The 24,981-nt window shown below is 42.3% G+C and overlaps 1 protein-coding gene across 5 annotated transcripts in view; it reads left to right on the top strand.

The window, feature by feature from the left end:
- Positions 1–15,993, top strand: part of BAZ2A (bromodomain adjacent to zinc finger domain 2A) — a 305,747-nt gene extending 289,754 nt beyond the window's left edge. For 4 of the 5 annotated variants that reach the window (XM_033936980.1, XM_033936976.1, XM_033936978.1 and 1 more), the window contains 2 exons: positions 4,992–5,135; positions 13,272–15,993. In XM_033936980.1, the coding sequence (XP_033792871.1) occupies positions 4,992–5,135; positions 13,272–13,440 (313 nt within the window). In that variant the 3' untranslated portion in view covers positions 13,441–15,993. Of the gene's footprint in view, positions 1–4,991; positions 5,136–7,519; positions 8,159–13,271 lie in introns of those variants that run through there. The other variant, XM_033936979.1, reaches the window with a different exon arrangement.
- The last annotated feature ends 8,988 nt before the right edge of the window (positions 15,994–24,981 follow it).

The raw sequence follows: 24,981 nt of genomic DNA, 5'->3' as shown, positions 1-24,981 counted from the left end.
CTCATCTGAAGTCAAGGGTGAGGAAGCAGTGACTCAAGTAGTTCACCTGCTGCAGGAGCTAGGTTGGATCGTCAACTTCCAGAAAAGCCATCTGAAGCCACAAACATCCTTGTTTGTGGCATGAGGTTCGACATAGCAGAGGGCTGCATTTTTTAGCCCAAGATAGACAGGATGAAATTATCTCAGCAAATTGTGGAGCTCTTGGCGAAGCTTGCTCCTACAGCATGGTGGTACCTCCAGGTGATGTGATCTATGGTAGCCACCATAGAGATTGTCCTGTGAGCGAAAGCTCACCTGCGTCCACTATTGGACTCTCTGTTGTCCCGGTGGTCCCCATAGAAGGAATTTCTCCAGATGCCACTGCCATGGACAGCGGAAGCATGTCATAGTCTATGATGATGGCTTTGTTCGACATCCCTATCAGGATGCATGCCCTTCTACATACTCTCCTGGGTAATCTTGATGATGAATGCCAGTCTTTATGGTTGGGGGGGTCACAGCAAGGAGCATTCTATTCAGGAATGATGGTTGCTTATCCAGAGGAAATGGCCAATGAGCAAACTGGAACTGAGAGCCATTCGGCTAGCATTATAATTGTTGCAGAGTACCCTCGAGGACAAAGTGGTCAGGATCTTTTGGGGCAATGCCATGGCGGTGGCATATGTCAACAGACTAGGGGAGCACCAAGAGTGCTCCATTGAAGCTAGAGGCTCAACTGTTTTTCACTGGGCAGAAGTTCACCTACAGGTTCTTTCGGTAGCTCATATAGCAGGAGTGGACAGTGTCTAAGCTGACTTTTCAGCTGGCAGACCCTGGACTCAGGGGAATGGTCTCTGTCCGAAAAAGCCTTTGACAGAATAGTGAGACGTTAGGAGCGGCCAGTGTTCACCCTTATGGCAACAACAACCAACAAGAAAATCTCTGGGTTTTCCAACTGAAGATTCAAGCACGGAAGTGCCGGCATGGACGCGCTGATCCAGCCATGGCCAGAGAAGGGTCTGTTGTATATATTTTCATCATGGCCCATAATAGGCTGAGTTATTTGCCGAATAGTGACTCATCCAGAGTGGGTAATTTTGGTGGCTTTGGATTGGCCTTGTCGCCTGTGATACATGGATCTGGTGTGGTTACAAAGATACAAGTGCCTCAAGCTGCTGCTTTATCCAATTCTTTTCTTAGAGTCCTATTACACTGGAATATCCAGCATGGCTCTTGAGTACGCAGCCTTAGTGCACAAGGACTATTCAGAGACAGTCATAGCTACTCCGAATAGCCCTAGCTAGTAATATATTATTGTTTTATGATATTTATGATGTATTTTGTGTATGTGATTTTGTAACCCACTTAGCATTTAAGCAGGCTAGAAGTCTTTTAAATAAATAAAATAAATAATAAAAAATAAATGCTCTCCTTAGGTTGCAGCCTGTGCAAAATCTTGGAAGAGGATGGATGAGATATATGCAATGTGGAACCCTTTAGGGCTCCGTTACACACAGTCTTAGTCTTTCTCCAGGAGGGTCTTGAAAAGGGGCTGGCCAGCAATTCTCTTAAAGTGCAAGTCACAGGGCCATCATGTTGTAGAGCTCAAGTGGAGAAACTTTCTTTGGCATCTCATCCACATTTCAGAAGGGAGCATAACGGCTGCATCCTCTGGTGCATCAGCCGTTTCCAGCATGGAACCTCAACATTGTGTTACCAAGAAGGCAGTACAGATAAATCTCTCTCATGCATATTCATTGTGGACCTGGCCTGCCAGTAGGTCTCGAGGACCGCACTTGGGCAGCCCTGTGTTACAGGCTCTTGGTAAAACCCCATATGAGCCTCTGAAGAAGGTGTTGCTCATGGATCTTATGGTCAAGACAGTGGTCCTGATCACTATAGCCTAAGCGAGAAAAGTTTCAGAGCTTCAGGCCTTGTCTTTCAGAGAGCCTTTTCTCAGATTCATGGAAGCTGGAGTGTAACTGTGCATGGTTCCTTCCTTCCTCCTAAAGGTGGTTTCAAATTTCTATGTCAATTTGGAAGTTTGACTGCTTTAGTTCAACAGGCTTGAAGAGTAAGGACAAGATCCTGAAGAAACTGGATGTCAGGAAAATTCTCCTCGGCTATCTTGAGGTGACGAATGAATTTTGTCTGTAAGATCAGCTGTTTGTGCTAACGAATCCAAGTCGCCAGGGTAAACCAATTTCTAAAGCTACTATTTCCCAATGAATTCATATGGCGATCTCATCTGCATAAATCGCGTGTGTGAAACCATTTCTAATCTCCTTGTGGACACATTTAACAAGGAGTGTGACCTCTTCGTGGACAGAGGCAAGGGCTGTGGTGCCTGAAGAGATTTGTAGGGTGGCCACGTGGTCCACTCTTCATACCTTCACAAAGTTTTATAGGGTAGATGTGGTATGATTGGACACCGCATTTGAGTCCTCTGCTAACAGCAGGCTCATCTGCCTCACCCTAGACTCAAGGGACTGTTTTGGTAGGTGTCAGGTCAAAAGCGCGCTGGGACAAAGGCGCGCGCAGACAATTGAGCACAGCGCGGAGGTGCGCACCGAAGAAAATTACTGTTTTTAGGGGCTCCGATGGGGGGGGCGTGGGGGGGAACCTCCCCACTTTACTTAATACAGATCACGCCACGTTGTGGGGGCGTTGTGGGGGGTTTGGGGGGTTGTAACCCCCCACATTTTACTGAAAACTTCACTTTTTCCCTGTTTTTAGGGAAAAAGTTAAGTTTCCAGTAAAATGGGGGGGGTTACAACCCCCCAAACCACCCACAATGCCGCCGCGATCTGTATTAAGTAAAGTGGGGGGGAGCTCCCCAACAAAACCCCCCGTCGGAGCCCCTAAAAACAGTAATTTTCTTCGGCGCGCGCCTCCGTCTTGTGCTCAGTTGTCGGTGCGCGCCTTTGTCTTCCGCGATTATGTCTATGAACCGTTTTGGTATGTCCCAGTTGTTCAAGACTCATATGCCTTTTGCACTAGAAGGAAAGATTAGGTTCTTACCTCAATAATCTTCTTTACCATACCTTATAGTTTCTTATATCCTGCAATTTTCAACAAGGAATCATTGCAAATTACAATAAGATTTGGGATCAGTTATTACATCAAACAAATAGGTTCTAGAGAGCATATTGAATGGCAATCAGTTATTACAAGGAGAAAGATAAGTCTTTAATGTAAGTATAGGGGTAGAATATTCCAGACTTTGGGGCCTAGGAATTCAAAGTTAGTCTTGACTAGTTTTTGCATTGAACATAACAGGAAGGAAAGGTCAGCTTAAGACATTGTGTCTTTCTTGCATTATGAAAGGAATGAGGAATCTTGATGTCCGATGCTAGTCTATCAGAGTTTTCACCATAAATTGCTTTATATACCATTCAGGCAATCTTGAAAAGAATCCTTTTTTTTCATTGATAACCAGTGTATTTCTCACAACAGTAGGCTAGCCCTCTTGAATTTGCCTACTCCAAAAGTTAATCTAGCCGTGGTATTTTGGAGTTGTTGCTGCAATCTCTTGTGTTCCTTCTCAGTGATGCTGCAGTGTAAGGAATTACAATAGTCTAAAATTAGTTTTAAAATTAGCCTAGCTTAAAAGGGATCTTATTGTCCTCAGTTGCCTTAGTCTGAAAAATAATTTTTTGACTAGGGAGTTCTGATCTTCAAAGATTAGTTGGTAGTCAAGGGTAATTCCTAGTATTTTTGAAGGTTTTTCCAGTTTTGAGGATCTTGCTGGTGGCCAGTACCAGATCTGTGCATGGTAATGAGTTATAGTCCCCAAACCAAAGCACTTTAGTCTTCTGTTTATTAAGTTTAAGGAAGTTCTTTTGTGTTCATGTGCTCAGGTCCTCTATGGCACTTGCTAGCTGTTGTAGGATGGCTTTAAAAGAGTCTCTGGCTATGCAGAGTAGGAAGATATCATCCGTGTAAGAAAATGTGTGGATTTGAGGTGAGAAGAATCGCCAGGGCTCTTAAGTAGATGTTGAACAAGGAAGGAGATATTGGGGATCCCCATGGCACTCTGTAAAGAGCAGTCCATTTTTGGGATCTCTTATTTCCCTTTCTTACTTCGTAGGTCCTATTTCCTAAGAATTCTGCAAACCATTTTAGGACTAATCCATGTATGCCCAATTCATGCAACTTTAGAAGTAGTAGAATGGACTTCCGTGTCAAATGCATCAGAAATGTCAAACTCTAACAACACAGATTGTCTGCCTCTGCAGAAATATGATTTTGCTTTTGACATTAATTCAGGCAGTAATGATTCTGTACTATACAACTCCCTGAAACCGTATAGAAAGGCATTTGAGACTTGAAGACCTGCCCTTTCAGATTTCAAATAGCTTGCTTACTGTCTCAGACATGTATGTATGTATTGCCAGGTGTTTGAATTTTCACTATCAAGCAGGTTTAAAGTGTAAGATGAAATTAAGTTACTAAAAAACAAATGAGGGAGTGTAAAAGCTCTATAGTTATTAATGCAGGTTGCACTTAGCTAGGTGGCTTGCTTGTTCCACCTTGTTTTACCAATCATTTTTTACATTGATGTGCTTTATTCACTGATCTTTGCAGAGCAGAACAGAGTTGATATAGATGGGGAGATTCCTTGTACCACTCCTTCTTATGTTTATTCTTGCAGAGTTTGACATTGCTTTGGTATGAACTGAGGAGCTGAGGTACAGCCCCTGAGGGTGGAGGTGGAGGCAGAGAAAAGAATGTGATTGATGCCTTTTGCAAGATCTTGCGACCAATGGAGGATAAAACCCAGTTATTCAAGACTGGTATGCCTTTCTACTAGAAAGAAGATTATCGAGGTAAGAACCTAATCATCCCTTTTGTTAAGAATTTAGATTGGGCCTGAACTGAAGGTCTGTTGGTTGAGCTGAACTAGGCGACTTATGTTTATTCTGAGTGCTGTTGGATTCCTTTTCTATCAAGCAACAGCAAGTTTATTGCACTTATGTTAAGAATTTCTTTCTTTTTTTTTTTTTTGGTAGGATTATTTTGATGGAACTGGAGTCTCACGATGATGCTTGGCCTTTCCTGGAGCCTGTTAACCCCAGGCTGGTCCCTGGATACAGGAAGATCATCAAGCATCCTATGGACTTCTCTACCATGCGGGAGAAGTTGCTGACTGGAGGGTAAGAGGCAACTTTGGCACAGACATGGGCAGCACAGCTAAGGGCAGGGACCAGCAATGAGACTGGATGGCTAACAGACAAAGGGGCAGGAGAACAAGTAATGAACAGCATTGCAGTGGCCTCCAGCAACATGGTAAAAAAATACTGGGTTGGGAACAATATTAATTTACCGGGTGATGCTCAGCAGGCAAAATGTCAGCACGGACTTCAGTTTGCCCCTTTCTCCAGAGCCCCAAACAGCTGAGCTGGCAGGGGAAGCCACGATCAGCTGGGCCAGTAGAACTCACCGCAGCTGTTGATCAGCTGAGCCAGCACAGGGAGAGCAGCTCAGCTTATCAGTGGCTCTGGAGCCGTGATCAGCTGAGCTGGCAGGTGAAAAGTAGAGGCACTGCCAGCAAGAGGAAGGAGCAGTGGCAGAAAGGGACATTGGAGCCTGTGCTGACATATTTTTTTTAAGGGCATAGCTGTTATGCATGTGAGTTGTGAGTGTGTATCCTGTGCATAAGCACAGCTGCTGTCAACTCCAGACCTGTCTGGTACATTTTGCCTGTAAGAGGTGGGTGTTCCCTTTTCAGCATCACAGGGAGTGCTCATTTAAATACTAATGAGCTTCTTGTAATTCATTTGCATAGGGTTCTCTGCAGCTGCTTCCGGGATTGGTAAAAGCCCCTGAGAACCCTTTTGAGCATTGGAGGCTTCCTTGCAAGTAAAACTGGCTCTAATCAATCTTACTTGCACGGAAAGCTTTTGAGCATCAGGACCTGAGGCACTGATGATCTTTGAAGGAGTGAATAGGAGAGCTGTGATCTGCCAAAATCCTCCTCCTCCTGAGCAAAGTTTAAATTTATAGCTGGCACTTGATTGTATTTTGCACCAGGGATCTCACTGGAGAAGGTGGTAACTGGCACCTGTAGTTAAGTGCTATATTGTGACACTAGATTAGCACCGATCTACTAAGAAAAATAGCATCTTTTAGCATTTTGTTCCTGTTTGAATGGAAGATTTAGTCAATTAAAAAAAAGCATGTTGTGATATTAGAAAGACTCAAACCAACCACCACCCTTTCTTTCCATCTAGTCAGTACAGAGTCTGCCCAGATTCTCAGACAGTACTTTTAAAATTCACCCCATCTGTCTCTCTTCCCCCATCCAATATCTTTCTCTCTCTGTGGCTTCCTTCCTTCCCCCCTATCCAGCATTTCTCTCTGTGGCTTCCTTCCTCCCAGCTAGCATCTCTGTTTCCCTCCTCCCTCCTACCCTCTCTTTTACTGTCCTTGTCTTAAATGTTTCTGCACACTTCCCTGCTAGGTTTTCAGGTCTCACCCCCTATGTTGTAGACTTTGGAGGGAGTGGGACTGGCAAACCTAGGAGCAACTCACAAATTAACAGGATCCTGCATCAATATCTTTACAGCTGTGTTTAGGAAGTCGAGGACAGCAGCAAAAAGAGGGTGAGCTTGAGGGAGTGAGACTGAGAGACACTGAATGGGAGAAAGAAGCCACAGAGAGAGAGCGACACCTGCATTTATAGGAAAAGATTTGTGTTGTTTATCAGGTGATCCAGATATCACAATTTTAAAGGGTCTGGATTCTTGGGTGGTCCAGATTTGTGGCATCCAGACTTTTGGACTTGCACTGTAATGCTCCTTCTTCATTTCCACTTTCCACCTGAAAGAGACATTGAGTAACAAGTGATAACCCTGTCCTGTTGGGAGGAAATTTCCTAATAAGTCGTTTTTTTAAAATTGTTCATCGCTTAGAATGTTTTATATAGGCGATTCATCAAATAATAAACTTGAACTTGAACTTGAAATAGCAGCAATCTGATCATAGCTCCTTACGAACATCTAAAAAATGTGTTTAACCATCCCAAATAACCATTAAAAGGTGGCAAAGACTTTGGAGAAGGTATCACAGTACTCAGCCTGTTGTCCAATGTCATCTACCTGCAGAAAGACAGCAGACTTAAAAGAATATGCTTATGAGTTGAATAGAGTCAAGGCACAAACAGGCCTAAAAATTGAATGGGTGAGAATGAACTAGGAGAGCAGGTAAAAGCACCATGGGTTATATAGAAAGAGAGGGTGGTGTAAATACTGCACTGCTGATCACCAGGGCATAATTACAGAACTGGTTCCATGAGCCAGAGGAAGACATATCTGCTGTGAATGGAGACATTAAGGTGGTACTGCAGGAGCTCCAGGCCAACATAGCTGATTAGTGAGATTAGAAGAAGCAAAGCTTATGGAGCAGGTCAAGGACCTGACATATATTTATTTATTTATATCTTTGGGTTTTATTAACTGCCTTTATGAAAGAGATTTTCCCAAGGTGGTGTACAGCAAGAAGAAATTAGGTTCTTACCTGCTAATTTTCTTTCTTTTAGCCTCTCCAGACTGGTATAGCTGCAAATCTTACAGCTGGGTATATATCTCATCATGACCAGCAGGTGGAGACTGAAACAAAACTTTGGAACTGTACATAATAGATGATTCCCCCTTATTCCATCAGTCTGCCGAATAGCCAAGCAGAACTAAGACTTATAAACAGAAAAAACAGGACTCCGAACAGGAGTAACAAATAATAAAACCTGAATGCTGTTGGAAAATGCAAAAGAGCAAATGCAAATGTCAAAGGTTCCCCATAGCTCGCCAGCTATGCCAGCCAAGCCACAGCCACTGTTCTTTAATCTCCCCGGCCCTAGAAAAATACTAGAACCCACAGAAAAAGCAAAATCTTCACGCAAGGACAACAGACAGGGTGGGGTGCTATACCGGTCTGGAGAGGCAAAAAGAAAGAACATTATCAGGTAAGAACCTAATTTCTCCTTCTTTAGCAACTCTCCAGACTGGTATAGCTGCAAATCTTACAGATGGGATGGACCAAAGCAGTACCCGTCAAGGGTGGGGACCCCCGAAGGGCCAACACCAGAACATGCTCACCGAACACCGCTCCTGACATGCCTGAATGTCCACACCGTAGTGCCTGACAAAAGAATGCAAGGAAGACCAAACTGCAGCCTTACAAATATCCACTGGAGGCACCAGCGAAGACTCAGCCCAAGAAGCTGCTTGACCCCCTAGTGGAATGAGCCTTGAGAAAGGCCGGAACAGGCTTCTTCTTTTTTTTTCTCTGTATATTCTTTTTATTTATAAGTCTTTATTCATTTTTAAAACTTTCAATGTAACATAAGATACAATCATTTTATACTTTAACATCACTTAATATACCATCAAAGTTTAACTCACATCAAATATCCCTCCCCCCCTTATACCCAATAATTGTACTTAAGCATAAGAAATCATAAAGTATTCCCTCCCCACCCTGGACGTGTATGAATAAAGGGAAAAAATAATATTCATTCTGTACAATATTTTGTTAATGGCTCCCAAACATCCCTAAATTTCTTAAAATGCCCCTGCTGTATGGCTATTACCCGCTCCATTTTAAAGATTTGGCATAACGAATTCCACCAAAAATTATAATTCATTGATCCCAATTTTTCCAGTTTTTCATAATTTGCTGCATGGCAACCCCCTGTCATGATGAGCAAAAGTTTATTATTATTAGAAGAGATTTGACTCATAGCTCTCATAGAAGTACCAAATAACACAGTGTCATGATAATGCCACCGGATTTTCCAGTAGATTAGTTACTTGGCCCCAAATGGATTTCCAAAAACTAAGTATAAATGGACAATAGAATATTAAATGATCTAATGTCCCAGCTTCGAGATGACAGTGCCAGCATCCATTAGACTTAGAGCTATCTAATTTCTGTAAACGAATTGGGGTCCAAAATGCTCTATGTAACAAAATAAACCAAGTTTGTCTCATAGATGCCGACGCCGTACATCTCATCCTCCAAGCCCAAATTTGTGGCCATTGAGACACAGTAATTTGATGCTTTATCTCAATGCTCCAAATGTCATGCAGACCAGTCTTTGGTTTCTTATTCAAAAATTCAGATATTAATTTATACCACTGAGCAGCCTAGTGTCACAGGAAGTCCACCTGAAAACATAAGACCGGCAGACTATGCTGATTAGTTAGATTTTTCCATTCAGAGAACCCCTCCTTAATGGCCTGCTTCAACTTCAACCATCTATAATTTTGTGATTTGTTAAGACCAAATTTGTGTTGCAATCATGAAAAGTCAAGCAGCTTACCATCTGATATAACATCATCCAAAGTACGTATACCTGCCTTCATCCAGTGTTTCCAGATCACATTAAACCCGCCAATTTGAATCTTGGAGTTCAGCCAGAGGGACTGACATGTGGATTTATGGATTGGAATAGTTGTTAAATTATTGATATATTTTAAAGTTTGCCACGTTTCTAAAATTCTATTGTCCTTATATAATCTAGGTCAGTGTTCTTCAACCACCAGTCCATGAACCAGTGCCGGTCCACAGAAATTTCCTGCCGGTCCACAGGGCCAGCACGTGCATCAGGCCCAAAACAGTGTTCTTCAACCGCCGGTCCATGGTGCGATCGATGTGGTGTTATCTTCGAGCCAGCTCCCTCTTCCTAACTGATTCAGTGCACAAAGCCATGGGCAGTGGCTCCTACAGGCATCCTGCGTCTGAACCGGAAGCCTTCTCTCTGACGTTGCAACGTCAGAGGGAAGGCTTCCAGATGAGGCACAGGACGTGCAAAGTGCAATTAGTACTATTATGGGGGCGGGGTCTGGGGTAGAGATTGGGTAGAGATGGGCGGGGTCTGGCCCACGACTTAGCCCCGTGTTCTTCAACCGCCGGTCCACGGACAGATGCCGGTCCACAGAATAATTATTTTATTTCTGCCAGTCCATAGGTGTAAAAAGGTTGAAAAACACTGATCTAGGTAACTTGATACTTAGAATGTGACCTAATCGCAGAGGAGACATGAGTTTACATTCCAACCATAACCAGTCTGGGAAATTTTCCTTGAGCTCAGGGAGGATCCAGTATATACCCTGACGCATTATATAGGCTTGATGGTACCTATAAAAATTTGGAACATTTACCCTCACCCTCCAAATTGGTTTTTGTAAAGATACTAAAGCAATTCTTACTGCTTTCCCCAGCCAAAAAATTTTGTCAGAATACTATTTAATTTTTTGTAAAATGACACTGAAAAAACAACGGTAACATACCCATTTGGTAACAAACCACAGGCAGAATCATCATCTTAACTGTTTGGACTCTTTCCTACCAAGACAGATGTAATGGGTTCCAATGCTCACACATTTCCATGACCTTCAGCAATAAAGATTTTTCATTTACATTCATTGTTTCTTCCAGTGTACTTTTTATCCAAATACCTAAATATTTTATACCCTCTTCCTTCCAAAGAAAAGGGAATGTATCAGATAATCCTTTTGTACAATATACATTTAGTGGAAGAACCTCTGATTTGCTCCAGTTTATTTTGTAACCACAGAATTTTCCAAATCTATCAATCAGATCCAGTAAATGCGGAATAGTGGTTTCAGGATTCCTCAAATGAAGCAATAGACCTTGTATTTCTGATCTGCATAAGGAATACCCTGTGTCTCCTTTGCCTGCTGAATAGCCAATAGCAAAGGTTCCAGTACAAAGGAGATAATGGACACCCTTGTCTAACTCCCCTTCTAAGACAAAAGCGTTCAGAAAAATTATTATTAATGTATAATCTTGCATAAGGGGAACTATACATCATCATACATATCATCAGTACAAAGACGACCCCAGCAAAAAGGCCGCGAAGCCTGTGAATGTTGCTGGCTCGACACTCCTCTGCAGCAAGGTATTTATGTTCACGGTCAGTTGGGAGGGAAGGATGGAGGGTCAGCGGGGAAGCACAGCTGCCTACGACTAGGGCTTATTTTTGGGGGTAGGGCTTATATTATATGCTAGGTCTTATTTTCGAGGAAACATGGTAAAAGAAAAGTGCCAGTTAGTTAAAAAGTACAGTAATTTACAGCAAATTTAAAGGGAAAGCAACCCTTCAGACCGTCACTGCCTCAGGATTTTTTTTTTCACCGAACAGACTCCAATGGCTTTCAAAGCAGTATGCCTTACTTGAATTTGGGGCAAGGCTTACTGCTGAGGTACCTCTAAAAAAACGGGAGGTGGAAGAAAGGAGGGTATGGACCCAGTACGCGACCTGCCGGGTTTGACACTCCTGAGGTCGGACGGACCCCCAAACAGGGTCCACCAAAGCTCAGTCTGGCACTATAAAGGGGACAAGAAGCCCTAAACAAATTCCAACAGGCCTACCAAGGGAAAAGGGTACAACTCACTCACACCTGCTGGAGACTGAAAGAAGACTGATGGAATAAGGGGGAGTCGCCTATTATGTACAGTTCCAAAGTTTTGTTTCAGTCTCCACCAGTTCCAAAGTTTTGTTTCAGTCTCCACCTGCTGGTCATGATGAGATATATACCCATCTATAAGATTTGCAGCTATATATCGGTCTGGAGAGTTTCTAAAGAACAATTTTGTTAACAGCATACAAACAGTAAAATTTGGTGTGAAATTAAGATGGTGTCACAGTGAGGACACTGATTCTATCTTTCCTGCCTACATTTAAAATTATCTGGCATTTTTGGTGCCGAAATTCTTGATTCTTCTTACCGAAGAGGAAGGGAAAGTTGACTACTTCTGCCCAACAGCTCAGAACCCTCCACTGAAGCAAACAGAAATCATCAGCTATACTTTATACTTGACACCACACATGAAGACATTGCATGCAAATCACACCTGTGTATGCCATCTCTGAAGCCACGGTTTTGGAAAATAGAACTTTGAAACTGAGACATGTCCATTCCTCGCAGGAAGATGGAAGAGCGTGAAGCCACATGTTAGGATGGCACTTGTGACCCAAATAGCTCTTCTGCATAGGTGTGCCATGAGCAGGCACTGAATCTGCATCATCCTGGAAATTCAGCAGGTTGTAGAGGCAAGATGCCGACCCTGGAGCTGATGAGTAAATCGCATTGCAGCCAAACCAAAGAGCAACAAAGAAATAGTTGCTAAAAGGGCACAGGAAACCCCTTGAAATAGCCATGCTTGAACATGCCACAGGCAAGAAATAATTTTGAGCGCAGCAGCAGCAGTGAAAGCAAAGCAGGAAGATTCCACTGAGTGAGTAGTAGAACTGCAGGGTAGAACAGGAGGTTGAGCCAGTACCAAGAATAAGAGAAAGCTGGAACTATACAGAAGAGGCAGACATTGTCTCATTTTAGTTAAAGAAGATGATGTCAGTAAGAAGCAAATGAAGACACTGGTCATGTACAAAAGAAAAGAAGCCAGAACTTCATATGAAAGATGAGATGTTCCTCTACAACCCAATAGTAAGCTGCAGTGAGGGAAGCCAAGTGCTGCAGTATGTCTCCCTAGGGTTGGCACTGTGCACCCTCTGGAGCTGTTTCTATTGTGCTACCCCTATGGAAGAGGCACTCCATAGAACAAGAGACTGGAACCCGCTTAGTGTTTGAGGGCAATAATATGGTGCAGGAAAAGTGAAGGCTGACACAAAACCACATAATGGTTGTCGTCGAGAAGTAGAACTTGGCACTAATGCATGGTAGAGAAGGCTGCCGCCACTGTGGAGCCTATGAGGCTATGGTTAGCAGCCATATAAATTTGGATGAGGGAGGAGAGGATGAGGAAATGAGAAGGGAAGGGTTAAATAAAATAAAATTATGGATGAATATAATTATGAAGGTCCGCAGAAAAGTTCTCAGCCCAAGCAACAAAGCTGGGGCAGTCTCCATCGAGGGCTATATACTTAGTCCAGTGAAGTTCCACATTTTTCATTCTGTTGGAAAAATATGAAATGAAAAAAGTGGAAAATTACTGGACAAAGTGTATAGCCCTTGATGGAAACTGTCCCAACTTTGTTGGTTGGGCTGAGAACTTTTCAGCGGCCCCTCATATATATTGAATACAAAATTATATATAAATTGTTTAATTGCTTTTGGAGGAGAGAGGAACAATAAAAAAAAAAATTAGATGAGTTGATTGTGATAGCCAATGTTGCAGATGTAACACAGTTGGAGTTTCATATTGTCATGTTAAAAACTGAACATATATAAAAAATTAAGCCTGCTGAGTGGCCTTCTCTCCTTCCCAGAATGAGTATTAACCTGCTGTATGTTTTATCTGTCCAGATACTCCAGCTGTGAGGAGTTTGCCACAGACGCTGTGTTGGTGTTTGACAACTGTCAGACCTTCAATGAAGATGACTCTGAAGTGGGAAAGGCTGGCCTCTCTCTGAGGAAATTCTATGAGAGTCGCTGGGCAGAGTTTTATCAGGGAAGCGAGCAGGCCGATCAATGACTAAGTGGTGGGCCAAGGTCTCTCTGCACTACCCCTCCCTGCACAGGTGAGGTTTCCCTCTCAAAGCCTGGGATCCTTGCATGGTGCAGCTCACTTTGTATGTCGGCATACAGGAAGAAAACTGTTTCTTGCAGCAGGAGCAGAAAGAATTCAAACATTTTTTTCACAGATGCACCAAGGGAGGAGAGAACCCACCATGGACTGTAAGCCAAAAAAGTTTTTTTGTGTTTTATTTTTTCATTAGACAAAAAGGAAAAGAAATAGCTGGGTATATTTAATAATAGCAATAGTTTACTAGTGAATGTGTTTGGGGGGGAATTCTAGAGGCAGTACTCTTTGTGGACTGAGCACGAGTCATGCATATTCCTGTTCTGTACTGTTGAAACATTGATGTATTACAGGCCAGTAAAGCTGGAGGATTGCTGCCTTTCACTGTAGCAGTGGGGTCTTACTGCTCAGTATTGCTGCCTCCAGGAATTGCCCATCTCTTATCTTTTTCCTACTTTCTAAATCTGAGCTCACACCTCTTTTCCTCACTAGGAATGCAAGAAAACATCCATGTTTAGAATCCCTCACAGCCCTGTTTTGTTAGGGTTTGAAAAAGATTTCCCTGTCTGCTTAAACTCTTTATTTTCAGTTCTAAGTATTTTATGACAAAACCAGTGTCATGAACAAACTAACCCCTCCCCCTACTTTTTATGAAGCTGTGTGGCAAAAGCCCCAAAGCCTTTTAAATCCCTATGGGTTTCAGGGCAGTTACTGCAGCGGCCTGTGCTACTGGGCTTTGTAAAAGGGGATAAATTTGCCCCCAAGAACTTGCTTCCTCTGGCCTGCTTTAGCTTGTTCCCCTAAAGGGGCTTCTCTACTGATAGTGCTCAGAAATCTGCTACTTAGCTTTCACAGTCTGCAGGAATCGGCAGCTGTTATACTAAAGCCAGCTGTCCCAAAGGTCATGCTTTTTTCATGTTATGTTTCAAACAGCAGGGCACGCTGGGTAGTGCTAGGCTTGCAGAATGTAGGTAGTATAATTCTGTGGGACCATGGGCAAGTACACCTAGGCAATATGTCTGTGTTGAAAGTTAGTGGCCTAGCCTGGAGAGATTCTGAAATACCCTTGGATTTTTTTCAGGATTTTACTCCATGCTTGCTGAGATATAGCCTATTCCTAGGGCCTGGTATGAGATAGAGAAGCAGTGTGTCCCTTCTGCTGAAGTTTGTGGATTTTGTTTTATGTGCTTTGCACTTTTCAGGGTAATTCTGTTGAGTCTTAGGTCCACTATAGTCTGTGCTGTCACTTTGCCCTTTCTCATTGCCTGTGTCATAGAACGCCTTCCTGCAGCACTTTAAAATTTAGGTCTAGTGATACCAAACTAGTGCCATGTTATGGTGGGGAGGGGGGATAGGGAGGAGTTGGGTTGAGGCCAGTTGGGTTAAGGCCAGTCCTTATTTCTATAGCGTTGGGTTAAGTTGGGTTAAGGCCTGTCCTTATTTCTATAGCGTTCTCCTATTTGGCCTGTTCCGCCATGTCAATGTCTGTTCTATCATCATAGATCACTGCCGTATTGAGGTTCTGGGTCTAGACCACTGTCCTTTCGTTGACTTTTTATTTTTCTTTGATTAACTGTGTAATTTTAGTCCAAAACTCCTTAATATTGGAAGTGTGCTTGTCCCTGACACTACTGTGGCACTTTGGCGCTGCTTTTCCTGTACATAGTGATGTATATATTTTTGTGGCACTGGATCTGCTCAGCACCAGCCAGTTGTTGATAAAGTGTTGGGGTAAAACATATTTATTCTTTTATTTTAATTGCTGTAAACGCTTCCTGCCAGCCCCCCAATGAATCTAGAGGGAAAATGCCACAGCTCTGCTAGAAATAATTGTTTGAAAAAGAACACTAGTCTTTCCCTGTGGTGTCTCTCACGGGCTGCCTGAAGTTACTTTCACTATGGGCCTTGCTTTCTCCAAGGGCCCCCTCAGTATTGTTGCTTTAGCAGCTCCTCCCATAGCCTCTGTAACAGCATTTTTCTTAGAAGCTATTTTCTGTTCACTGACCTGCATCTCTAAGCTGAAAGGGTGCGGGTGGAGGACAGCCAGTGGCACTGCCATGTCTAGTCAGCAATGCTGCCAAGTACGGGTACTGACTTGGAGAAGAAAGGCAGCTGTCCAAGCAGGGTGGCAATAATGAGCACACAACATCCATTAGACTTAGGAATGCTGGGATCACTATTCACCATTCCTCATCTTGCAAAACAGACAGATTACATTCCCATAAAAGCAGGAGATATTGGGGACATTCCTTATGTCCCCACCATGGAGCAGAAAAAGTGAAATATGGTATTGGGGGTGGGGAATTGCCCCTTTCATTTCTGGTATTCATCATACAAGCACTGGACAAAGGTATTTCTGGGGGAGCTGGGTTTAATAAAGTGCATCTCACTCCCCGTCTACTCCTGCTTATCTTTACATAGCCTTTCTTTGTCATCATCAATATTCTGTCAACTAACCTCAGTGCACTTCTGTTTGCATTTTGAATAAGAGATGGATTGAAGATTTATTTGAATTGACTTTATAATATACATAAATATTTATATTTTATCTAAACTGCACTGTAACAAGCAATGGATCTGTTTGTTGTTTATATATATATATATTTTTTAAAGTAATATTATGAACTATTCTTATGAGAAATGTTTATGTAATGTTTTGTGATGTCACTTTCTGCTCTCAGCTGTCTCCAGAATCTATTTTTATTTTTTTGGAAAGTTTTATTTTATTTTGTGTTAATTTTTTCCCATTTCTATCCATAGCATTTTGGAGGCAGGCCTCAAATTCTCAGCCAATTAAGGTGCTGTATCCAGTAGGCTCAGATTCCTGACCAGTGAGGCTACAGGAGCTTAAAAGGCTGTGGATAAAGGAGCATTTGTATTTCCCCTTTTAAAAGGCTCGGGGCAACTATTTTTACAGAATTAATGTTTTTATTTAATATTCTCAAAAAAGAGGGGGTGGGGTCAGAGTTTTGTGTGTTTGTACTGGGAAAGATGTCCAAAGTTTATGCTGCCGAAGGGTAGGATGCTTTGCATGTCATTCAGGGCCTAGCTGCCTTTTGATGCCTGACATCCCTTGCATACAAGCAGGGACATTTCACAGAACCAACAGTTCGGTGGCATTTATGAATTGGTGTGTGTTTCCACCCAGAAGCCTAATCTAAACTTTGAATTTGCAGATTGCCTTGGATAAATAATAGCTTTTGTTGTAAATCTCATGAAACCCTTTTTTTTTTTTTTTGCTTTTTAAAAAGTTTTTGTTTTTAATTAAGGCACAGTCACTGCCCTGTTCATTCCACCAATTTTGAAATGAGAGAGAATTAAAGTCCAGTTCAAAGAGTCCTTTTCCAAGCAAGGGGCATTCTTCCTAACTCCTCCTCCCCCTTTTTTTTTTTTTAGAACCAAATGTGTTTTAGTGAATCTTTTGATAATGTACAGGGGTTTTTTTGTGTGAATTTAAAAGTTATTTCTTTCTATATTTTTTAGGACCAATCTCATTTTTAAAAGAGAGTTTAGAAATCATGTTGCAATGTGATGTTCCTTAAGTATGACCGTAGACCGTGCGTGGCAGTTGAATAAAAACCCACGTTTGTTATGATGGTTTGTATCTTGTTGGGGGGGGATGTGTGTGATGAGGAGAAGTGATGATTCATTCTACATTAGTGTGTAGTCTCTCTCTGTACACAGGTTCCTAAAGTGTGGGTTGGGACCCCAGCTCATCAATGATTAGTGGTACAGATATAGGCCTATTCTCCCTTCCTGAGCCTCTACAGCAGTGTCTCGCAAACTTTCCAGGTGGCGGCACACTAAATCCAATGCCCTGGCCGGAAGGCACCTGGAATTCGATGCGATGATGTCACCACGTCGACGTCCACGCATGTGCAGAGGTCCATCTGGTCATGACCTGTTTTGGTGGAGGGCTCTGGGAGGTGCGAGGAGAAGAGGATGATGCCAGCCAGGAGGAGAGTCGTCTGCGCTGGCTGACTCTCCTCTTCGCCAGTGTGTCGCAGCACACCTGAAATCTCAAGCGGCACAGTTTGTGATACACTGCTCTAGTGATCTATACCTAGTAGTGGTAGCCAGTGACCAGGTTTTAACCCTTCTGTTTGTATTCACAGACCACCATCAGACAGGAGCCTGTGTTGATTACTGCTGCCTTCAAGTAGTTTGTTTTGGTTTTGTCATCAGCGGGAGGGGTGTCACATGATTTTTTAAGTAGGTTATAAAATATGATGAGCAGGATAGGACATACCTCCCCTTCCCAGTTCATGGTGAAAACTGGTATGGGACAACATCATACAGAATAAAATTGTTTATATCCTTTTGCCTGCTTCCAGCGCAGTGTTGGCTACAGCTGCATATTAATATAGGGGTTCTCAAGCCACTATTTCATTCTATGTAAATGTCTCTCATGCATATTTATGGTAGGTATCCTTTGAAAATCCGACTGGCTTGATGTGTTTCAAGAACTGGGTTGAGAACTCCTGATTAGAGAATGACACAGTGAATGTTACCCGTGAGTAGCTGTGGGTAACCTGCCAAAACGGTGGAGGGGGGGAAAGGTGTTCACCGCAGGTACGGGGACTAGGTCATCCATCACCCCGTGGAGTAGTGAATGGCCTTGTCCCCGCAGTTAAGGAAGGGAACGTGCATGGTTACCAATCACGTGCGGCCCCCCTCCCTCCCTTACCTTTGCGGCGCTTTAAGGTTTCAGTGTTGTTGAAAGCCGCCGGCACGTACATGCAGTCGCGTGTGTGTGGGCAGAAGCTTCTCCTCTGATGCAACTTCCGGTTGCGTCGGAGAAGCTTCCGCCCACACACTCATGCGACTGCACGAACACTCCAGCGGCTTTTAACAAGACTGAAACCTTAAAATGTGCCGTGAAGGTAAGGGGGAGTGAGGGAGATGCACGGACTGCGCAAGGGGTGCCAGGGGGACAGGGCGGTGACGGGGACAGGTTTTTTTCCCCCCGTGCCATTCTCTACTCCTGATGTGATTTGCTTTCCCTTTTTGCACAGCAATAGCGCTTTAATTCAAACATATATGCTGCTTGCGAGGTGCATCGTTTAATATGATATGCATAGTGAAAGGAATAAAACAAGTGTTTAGATTTCATCTTTTATTTAAAAACAGCAGACATTTTTTCTCAAAATAAGATCAGCTGTGACTGTCAGCTCAAAAGGGAGGTTGGCAAGATCAGGAATGAATGAGTCTTGAGCAGGGTAAGGGAAGGAAAGAAGGCATACAGGAGCCAATATAAAATTCAAACCAACTTTGTAAAAAATAAAACCAAAACTCATAGTTTACAAACCTGTACAAAACTTTGCTAGGTATAAATTAAATGGTTAGTTCCTGCCTGTTGGTTAAGTGAGAGAGATTGAAGCAGGGTGCAGGCTGTGGCATACCCTATGGCCTTACAGTGCTAAAGTGGCCTGCACAATTTCCAGCAACTGTAAGAATATTACTTTTCTTGTTTCCAAAAGAAACGGAAAGCTCCACAGCTGCCAGAATTGAGACATTGCTTGGGTGTAGTCCAGGCAGGAAAGAGCCAAACCATAACATAAGATTTGGTAATATAACAGTTCCCTGTGGCTAGAATATTTTCTCCTATAGGAAACAAAGCCCTTGTGAGCATGCCTTCTGTAGGGTTATGAGAAAAACTGTGTTGTGTCAAAACCCAGTAAAAGATAAGGGCATACCCCCCTTGGCCTAGGATTTACACCCTACTACAGGCATACCCATAAGGGTTGAGCTATAAAAGACACAGGCTTTGCCTAGATTCAAAGGCTACATCAGCTTGTGCTATTATGCTAACACTAGCAGACTGCTATGTTGATTTGTTTTAAGGGAAAGGTACTTGCTGCTGCCTTTTAATAAATATTAGCTCAACTCCCTTCTAAAAACTAGGATAGGTCCTCAAACAGCAAGTTGTAAAGCAGGCCTGCCCCCATTCACATGGCCCATCTCCTCCTATGGTATATAGATCAGTTTTAAGATACCTGTTGGTTACCCTACTTAAGTACAACCCCAACCCCCACTCCTTTTACCCAGCCCTCTCTCACATCTAGCAACCCATAACTGGAGAAGGGCTTGTACTAAAGGTGGAAGGAAATTAAACTCCTCAGGTAAAAACAGAAACATAGACAAATTCCACATTTGTTTACAGTCTTTCCTGTAATAGCAGCAATAAAAGAGGTCTTGGAAGCCATAAAATTCTCCTGCTAGGAGAACAAGAGACCCAACATGTAAAAAGGGTGGGATGTAACAGGAAGACTTCTTTCTGAGCCCCAGTTCTCTTAGAAGTCAGCCCTGTAGCTTATAAACAAGGCCCAGTCCTGAAGCTATGCACTGCTGGTGAGGTAGATGAAAGGTGAAAAAGAAACAGGAATGCAGAGAGCAGGTTCAGGATAGTCAGTCACTGAACTATGAAACATTACAAAAAAAAAAAATACTACTGCAACAGCAAACACTACTTCTACCTGTCTGCAAACAACTTCCTCGTCCCCATGATCAAGGTGAAGAGCATGACTGAAAAAGAGGCTCAGCCCTTAACTGCAAAAACAACCCCCCACCTTCAAACTACTAAAGATCTCACAAAAACAAGAGCCACTCTGCTTTCAGGAACAAGCTGATGCAAAGTTTTCCTTTGTCTGCTTGCTTAACCCCTAAAAAGCAACGTACTGCTAAGCACATGTTCCCCCCTCACGGAGGAGAAGCAATGCTGCTAGTTTACTTACTAAAGAGAGAGCAAGCCAGGTCACTTGCACTAATTCAAGCTAGCAGATGACCAGCCTGATCAAACACACCCTAGGCTACAATGCAGGGAGGGGAAATAGCTATGGACTAGGATTCCTCCCCAAAAGTGGGCCACACAACCAGAAATCCCTAGCTTCAGGCCACATGGATTTGTCAGTATGTTACAACATAATTCAGATTATCAAAATTTGTGAATCTCTTCTCCAATAGTGACTTCATATTTACCAACAAGCTAGCTCTGCAATTCAACTTATGTGCTCACTAATAAATTAAAACACGTTCCTAAAATAGATGTCCCTTGATTAGAAGCAAGATCAACCACAGATTTCAAAGCAAACTGCACCCTGTTTCAAAGAAACGTAGCATTGTTCTGCAAGGGGAAGGGGGGGGAGGAACCCTGTGTTTAAGGCTGCAATACATTTCAGCTCTGCCTATATAGCACCACCATCACCAGGGGGCAGCAGAGTAACCAATGGCAAAACAACTATCAATGTACTTAACTGCATTAACAGCTCTCACCACTGTATAATTTGTGCATTAATGGATGATGTAAATGATAATCCAAAAAACAATTGTTTAATTGCAATTACAAATTTGATTAGATTTAATTGCTGCACCAATAGTGTCACTGAACAGACCACTAACCATCATAGCATTCTCTGTGCAATCAACTGATAGTGGTAAAATTTAGTTTGCTGCCTGGTTAACTAGGAGCACAGTCGGACGCCTATAGGGCCTTGCTCGTGCCTGTTCTACCTTAGACCATCAGGTCCTCAGACTACAAATGTTCACAATATTGATATTTTAATCAACATTTCTATTTTCACATTCAGTCATAAGTGTTAAACACTGATTATTCAATAGCACTAATTAATATGCCTCCCCCATTAATGCACACTGGCTTTTAAAAAAAATTCCCTTAATAAGTATATGCTAAAATAGATAACATGTATATCTTGTATGCAAGAGTCTGTTAATGTTATGAGTGTCTGTGTGTGTAAGGATACAACCGCCCAGACAAGCCTCATTCGTTGATGTGATTGGTCCTTGAAAATTAATGGCAAGTAATTTTAGTTTTATTTTGTATGCAGTAGTTATCCTAACTTGCGCAACAAAACAATCAAGGCTTTGTTATCGTTTGGATCTTATCTTTGCAAATTTGGATTTTCAGCTCTGACAAATTAAATTGAAAAAAAAAGGACTGCAGATGGTGAATGATGACATGCATGTTTGCTTGTTAACTATCAAGCCACGTTTTTTAGTTAATTGACACTCAAAAACAAGCTCATCCATCGTGTTGATTAGCAAGTCTATCTACTTAATTTCACCATTGTTACAATTACCCTACATGGCATAAAGAACTTTAAATAACTCTCAAATTTAATTTTTTGTTGATTTTGCAGTTTTGTAGTTTCAGTTATAATGTGCTCTGTTTAGTGTGCCAGTTTGAGACACTGCTGTAGTTGGTAAGGAGCTATTTGGCACACCTTGCTTTTCAGCAGCATAGACTTTGCATTAATCAGTTTATGTACACACATGATCAGTGCTGTTAATGCATTCAGTACCTTGACCTTTGTGCTGTATGGTATACATAGCCAACCACCTATAAATGCAGGCTAGGAATGCTGTTTAGTTTAAACAAAACAGGTCCAACACTTCTTCTGTACCACACATGAAAACTCCCTCCAGCTGCCACCACGGTAGAGGCACTAGTGACGGTTTCTTAAAACGTTATTCAGTGTACTCATGCCCCTTCAGTAACACTGAAGAGCTGACATCCTAATGTCTGATGGGATCAGCAACTGATCTGATTTAGGGAAGGCGTAGCTATGGCATAGTCATAAGTCAGGTGACAAGTCTGTTCTATGATTCACAGAAGAGTTTCTCCTTTCCAGAAGGAAAATGTACAAGCGTGCAGCTGTTTAAAAACATTTAGTTAGTATTAGATAAGTGAAAATAAAAAATTGTGTCAAAGATGCTAGGGTTACAGTTTGGTTAAAGGCATGACTTATCCTGGTAGTTCAATTGGAGATACTGATGTTTAAATGGTCAATCAAAGTACTATCATGAACTTTATCAGAGCTCACACAGGAGACTGTATGTTCATTTGAAACATTTCATGTACATAATTCAGAACAGGAAAACCCTGCTCAAGAATAAGCCTTCCTAATGATGACATTGCCCCAGCAAAAAAATGAGCTCTCTTATATGCAACATCCAAACCAAAGGGGAAGGGATTTTGATATTTCTGTGGTTACTATCAAAAGCAGCACTTATTTTCTGCCAGGGGTAATGGAGAGGCCAGTGCCTCACCGAGAGTCCCAAGGGGCTGCAGTGTGAATTGAACCCAGTTCAGCAGGTTCCTAATCCATTTTTGGCTTGTACACTCTTAGGAAACTGGTATCACTAGTGTGGTGTGGTTTTTTTTTTTTAACTTGCTATCTAAATTAATCCCCTGTGCTTCTAAAATGAGTTAAAAAGGTACAATGCCAATGTACTAAGAATATGGCTATAATCCCGGCCTTTTCACTACAGCTAGCTGAGTCAGGTCCTTTGCTTTATTCCTGAATTTCTGAACTAAGGGGCCCAGTCTTTACACTGCCTGCACTTTAACATATTAACCTGCAGGCACTATAAAGGCCATGCAGCAGTTTCCACACTGAAATATTTGTTATTGGGCGTGAAGACTGGTTGCAGACATTAAGACCTTCCTTGGAACAGGTGGTAAGTGTACCTGCCCCTACAGCACAACTGTCAGCATGCAATAAACACCCATCACCTAAAAACTTCCCACCCTGCTACAGTATGCAGTTACCACATATACTGTCTTGCCCATGCACACTAACAAGTTAGCTTCCAATAGTTCATGCTTTAGTAAAAAGATCTCTTAGGGCCGAGTTCTCCCAAGGTTTTCAGGATACCACACTGAATATGCCTGCATAGATTTGCATATGATGAAGGCAACCATATGCAAATCTCTTCCTGCATAGGCACGCTCTCCTGGAGGCTGTCATAGGGGAAACAGCCTCCAGGGATTCAAGACAATGTTAGACAAATTCCTACTGAACAAGGATGTACGCTGGTAGGGCTAGTCTCAGGGCACTGGTCTTTGACCAAAAGAGCCACCGCGTGAGCAGACTGCTGGGCATGATCGACCACTGATCTGACCCAGCAACGGATATCTTAACCTGACTTGGGAAATCTTGCCTTAGTGTTTTACCTAGGGTCTAGCACCCTTTACTGAAGGGATACTTGATATCTACCACATGCCAAACTGCTTCAGCAGACTTCTTGAGGTGAGGCAAACTTGGAAGGGAAAGCCTCCAACACTACACAATCTAATTATAAAGAAGAATGACTTTAAGGTTATCACTCTAATCCCCAGCTCCCTTCTGCTTCTGTTTTATCTTATTCCTAGGTCTCCTTCCTAAAAAAAAAAAAATATTATAATAATGAATGGGGCTGGAGCGTGTGTGAAGAGCTGGTAAAATCTGTGATCCTTTCATTAGGACCACGTTGTCTGGCTTTCCATTTCTACTGGCAACAGTGGTTCAAAGGAACTGCAACTGCTTTTGCTAGACAGAAAATACAAACATGTATTTCCATACTACTTTTATATGCAAGAAAGCATGAAAATGAACTCCTACTGTAAGCCATACTATACTATTCCTTAGTGGCAAGATAGGACTGCATAACAAAAATGCTTATAAAAAATATTCAACTCATTCCAGTAACCAAGTCTTTGAAAGCCAAGTTGTTCTTGGGATCAGTTGATTTATGCACAAAAGTGAACAAGTATTTGTTTTATACACATTTCTTTCCTTTGAAAGGTAAACTATTATGGAAGGAGCCCCTCTCACAGTATGACTGATCATGTACCATGGGGCCAAGAGTCATATCTGCACACACACGTGTGGACCTGATGACAAAGGGACAGATCGTAGTTCTAACAATCTCAGCAATTTTGTATAGATTTGAGTTTTAGCTATCGCCACTGACAAAATACCATACATACATTTAAACTGCAAAGAATCGGTGCTTGTGCAAAAGAGCCATGTCAGCTGGTGGAACATGCCAAAGTGGGGGTAATGATGCCACACTGTTCCAAGTACTAGGCTGTCTTGTGATAGTAATGTCATGGTGAAAGCTGAATCATGGAACTGCATTTCAGGACCTGCCTGTAGAGCCAAAGAAACACCAATATTGTATAAAAGCCCACCACAGCCATCTTATGAAACGGGGAAGGAGTTTCTAATGGTGACCAGTTCAAGTAACTAACAAGAAAATGTAGTCAGAGAAAGGGAGAAGAAAAAGAGCTAAAAAACACTGCCATAAGCAAAAGAAGTGATTGTAAGGTCTTCTGCCTATTGAATAGCATTTAAAGTCTTTGGTAATATAAAATAACTCCAGTATGTCAGACTAGCCTATATTTTCTGTATTCTTATTTCCAACTAAACAGACATTTCAATCTGGCAGCAGTACATACTTTCTATGAGTCCCATAGGATTTTGATATATCATCATTCTATGGTACAATCCACATTTATTATAGGCAGGTACTTTCTGTCCTCTGTGGACTCAATTTAAATATTGTACCTGGGGCAATGGAGGATTAACTGACATGCCCAGAGTCACAAGGAGCTGCAGTGGGAACTGAACCCAGTTCCCCAGCCCACTGCCCTAACCACTAGGCTGTTCCTGCTATGCCAAAATAAATAGCCTCTATGAACACAGAAGTGGG

Source organism: Geotrypetes seraphini, chromosome 3 (assembly GCF_902459505.1).
Source record: "Geotrypetes seraphini chromosome 3, aGeoSer1.1, whole genome shotgun sequence".
Classification (NCBI taxonomy): domain Eukaryota; kingdom Metazoa; phylum Chordata; class Amphibia; order Gymnophiona; family Dermophiidae; genus Geotrypetes; species Geotrypetes seraphini.
This window is presented reverse-complemented; position numbering and strand designations above follow the sequence as displayed.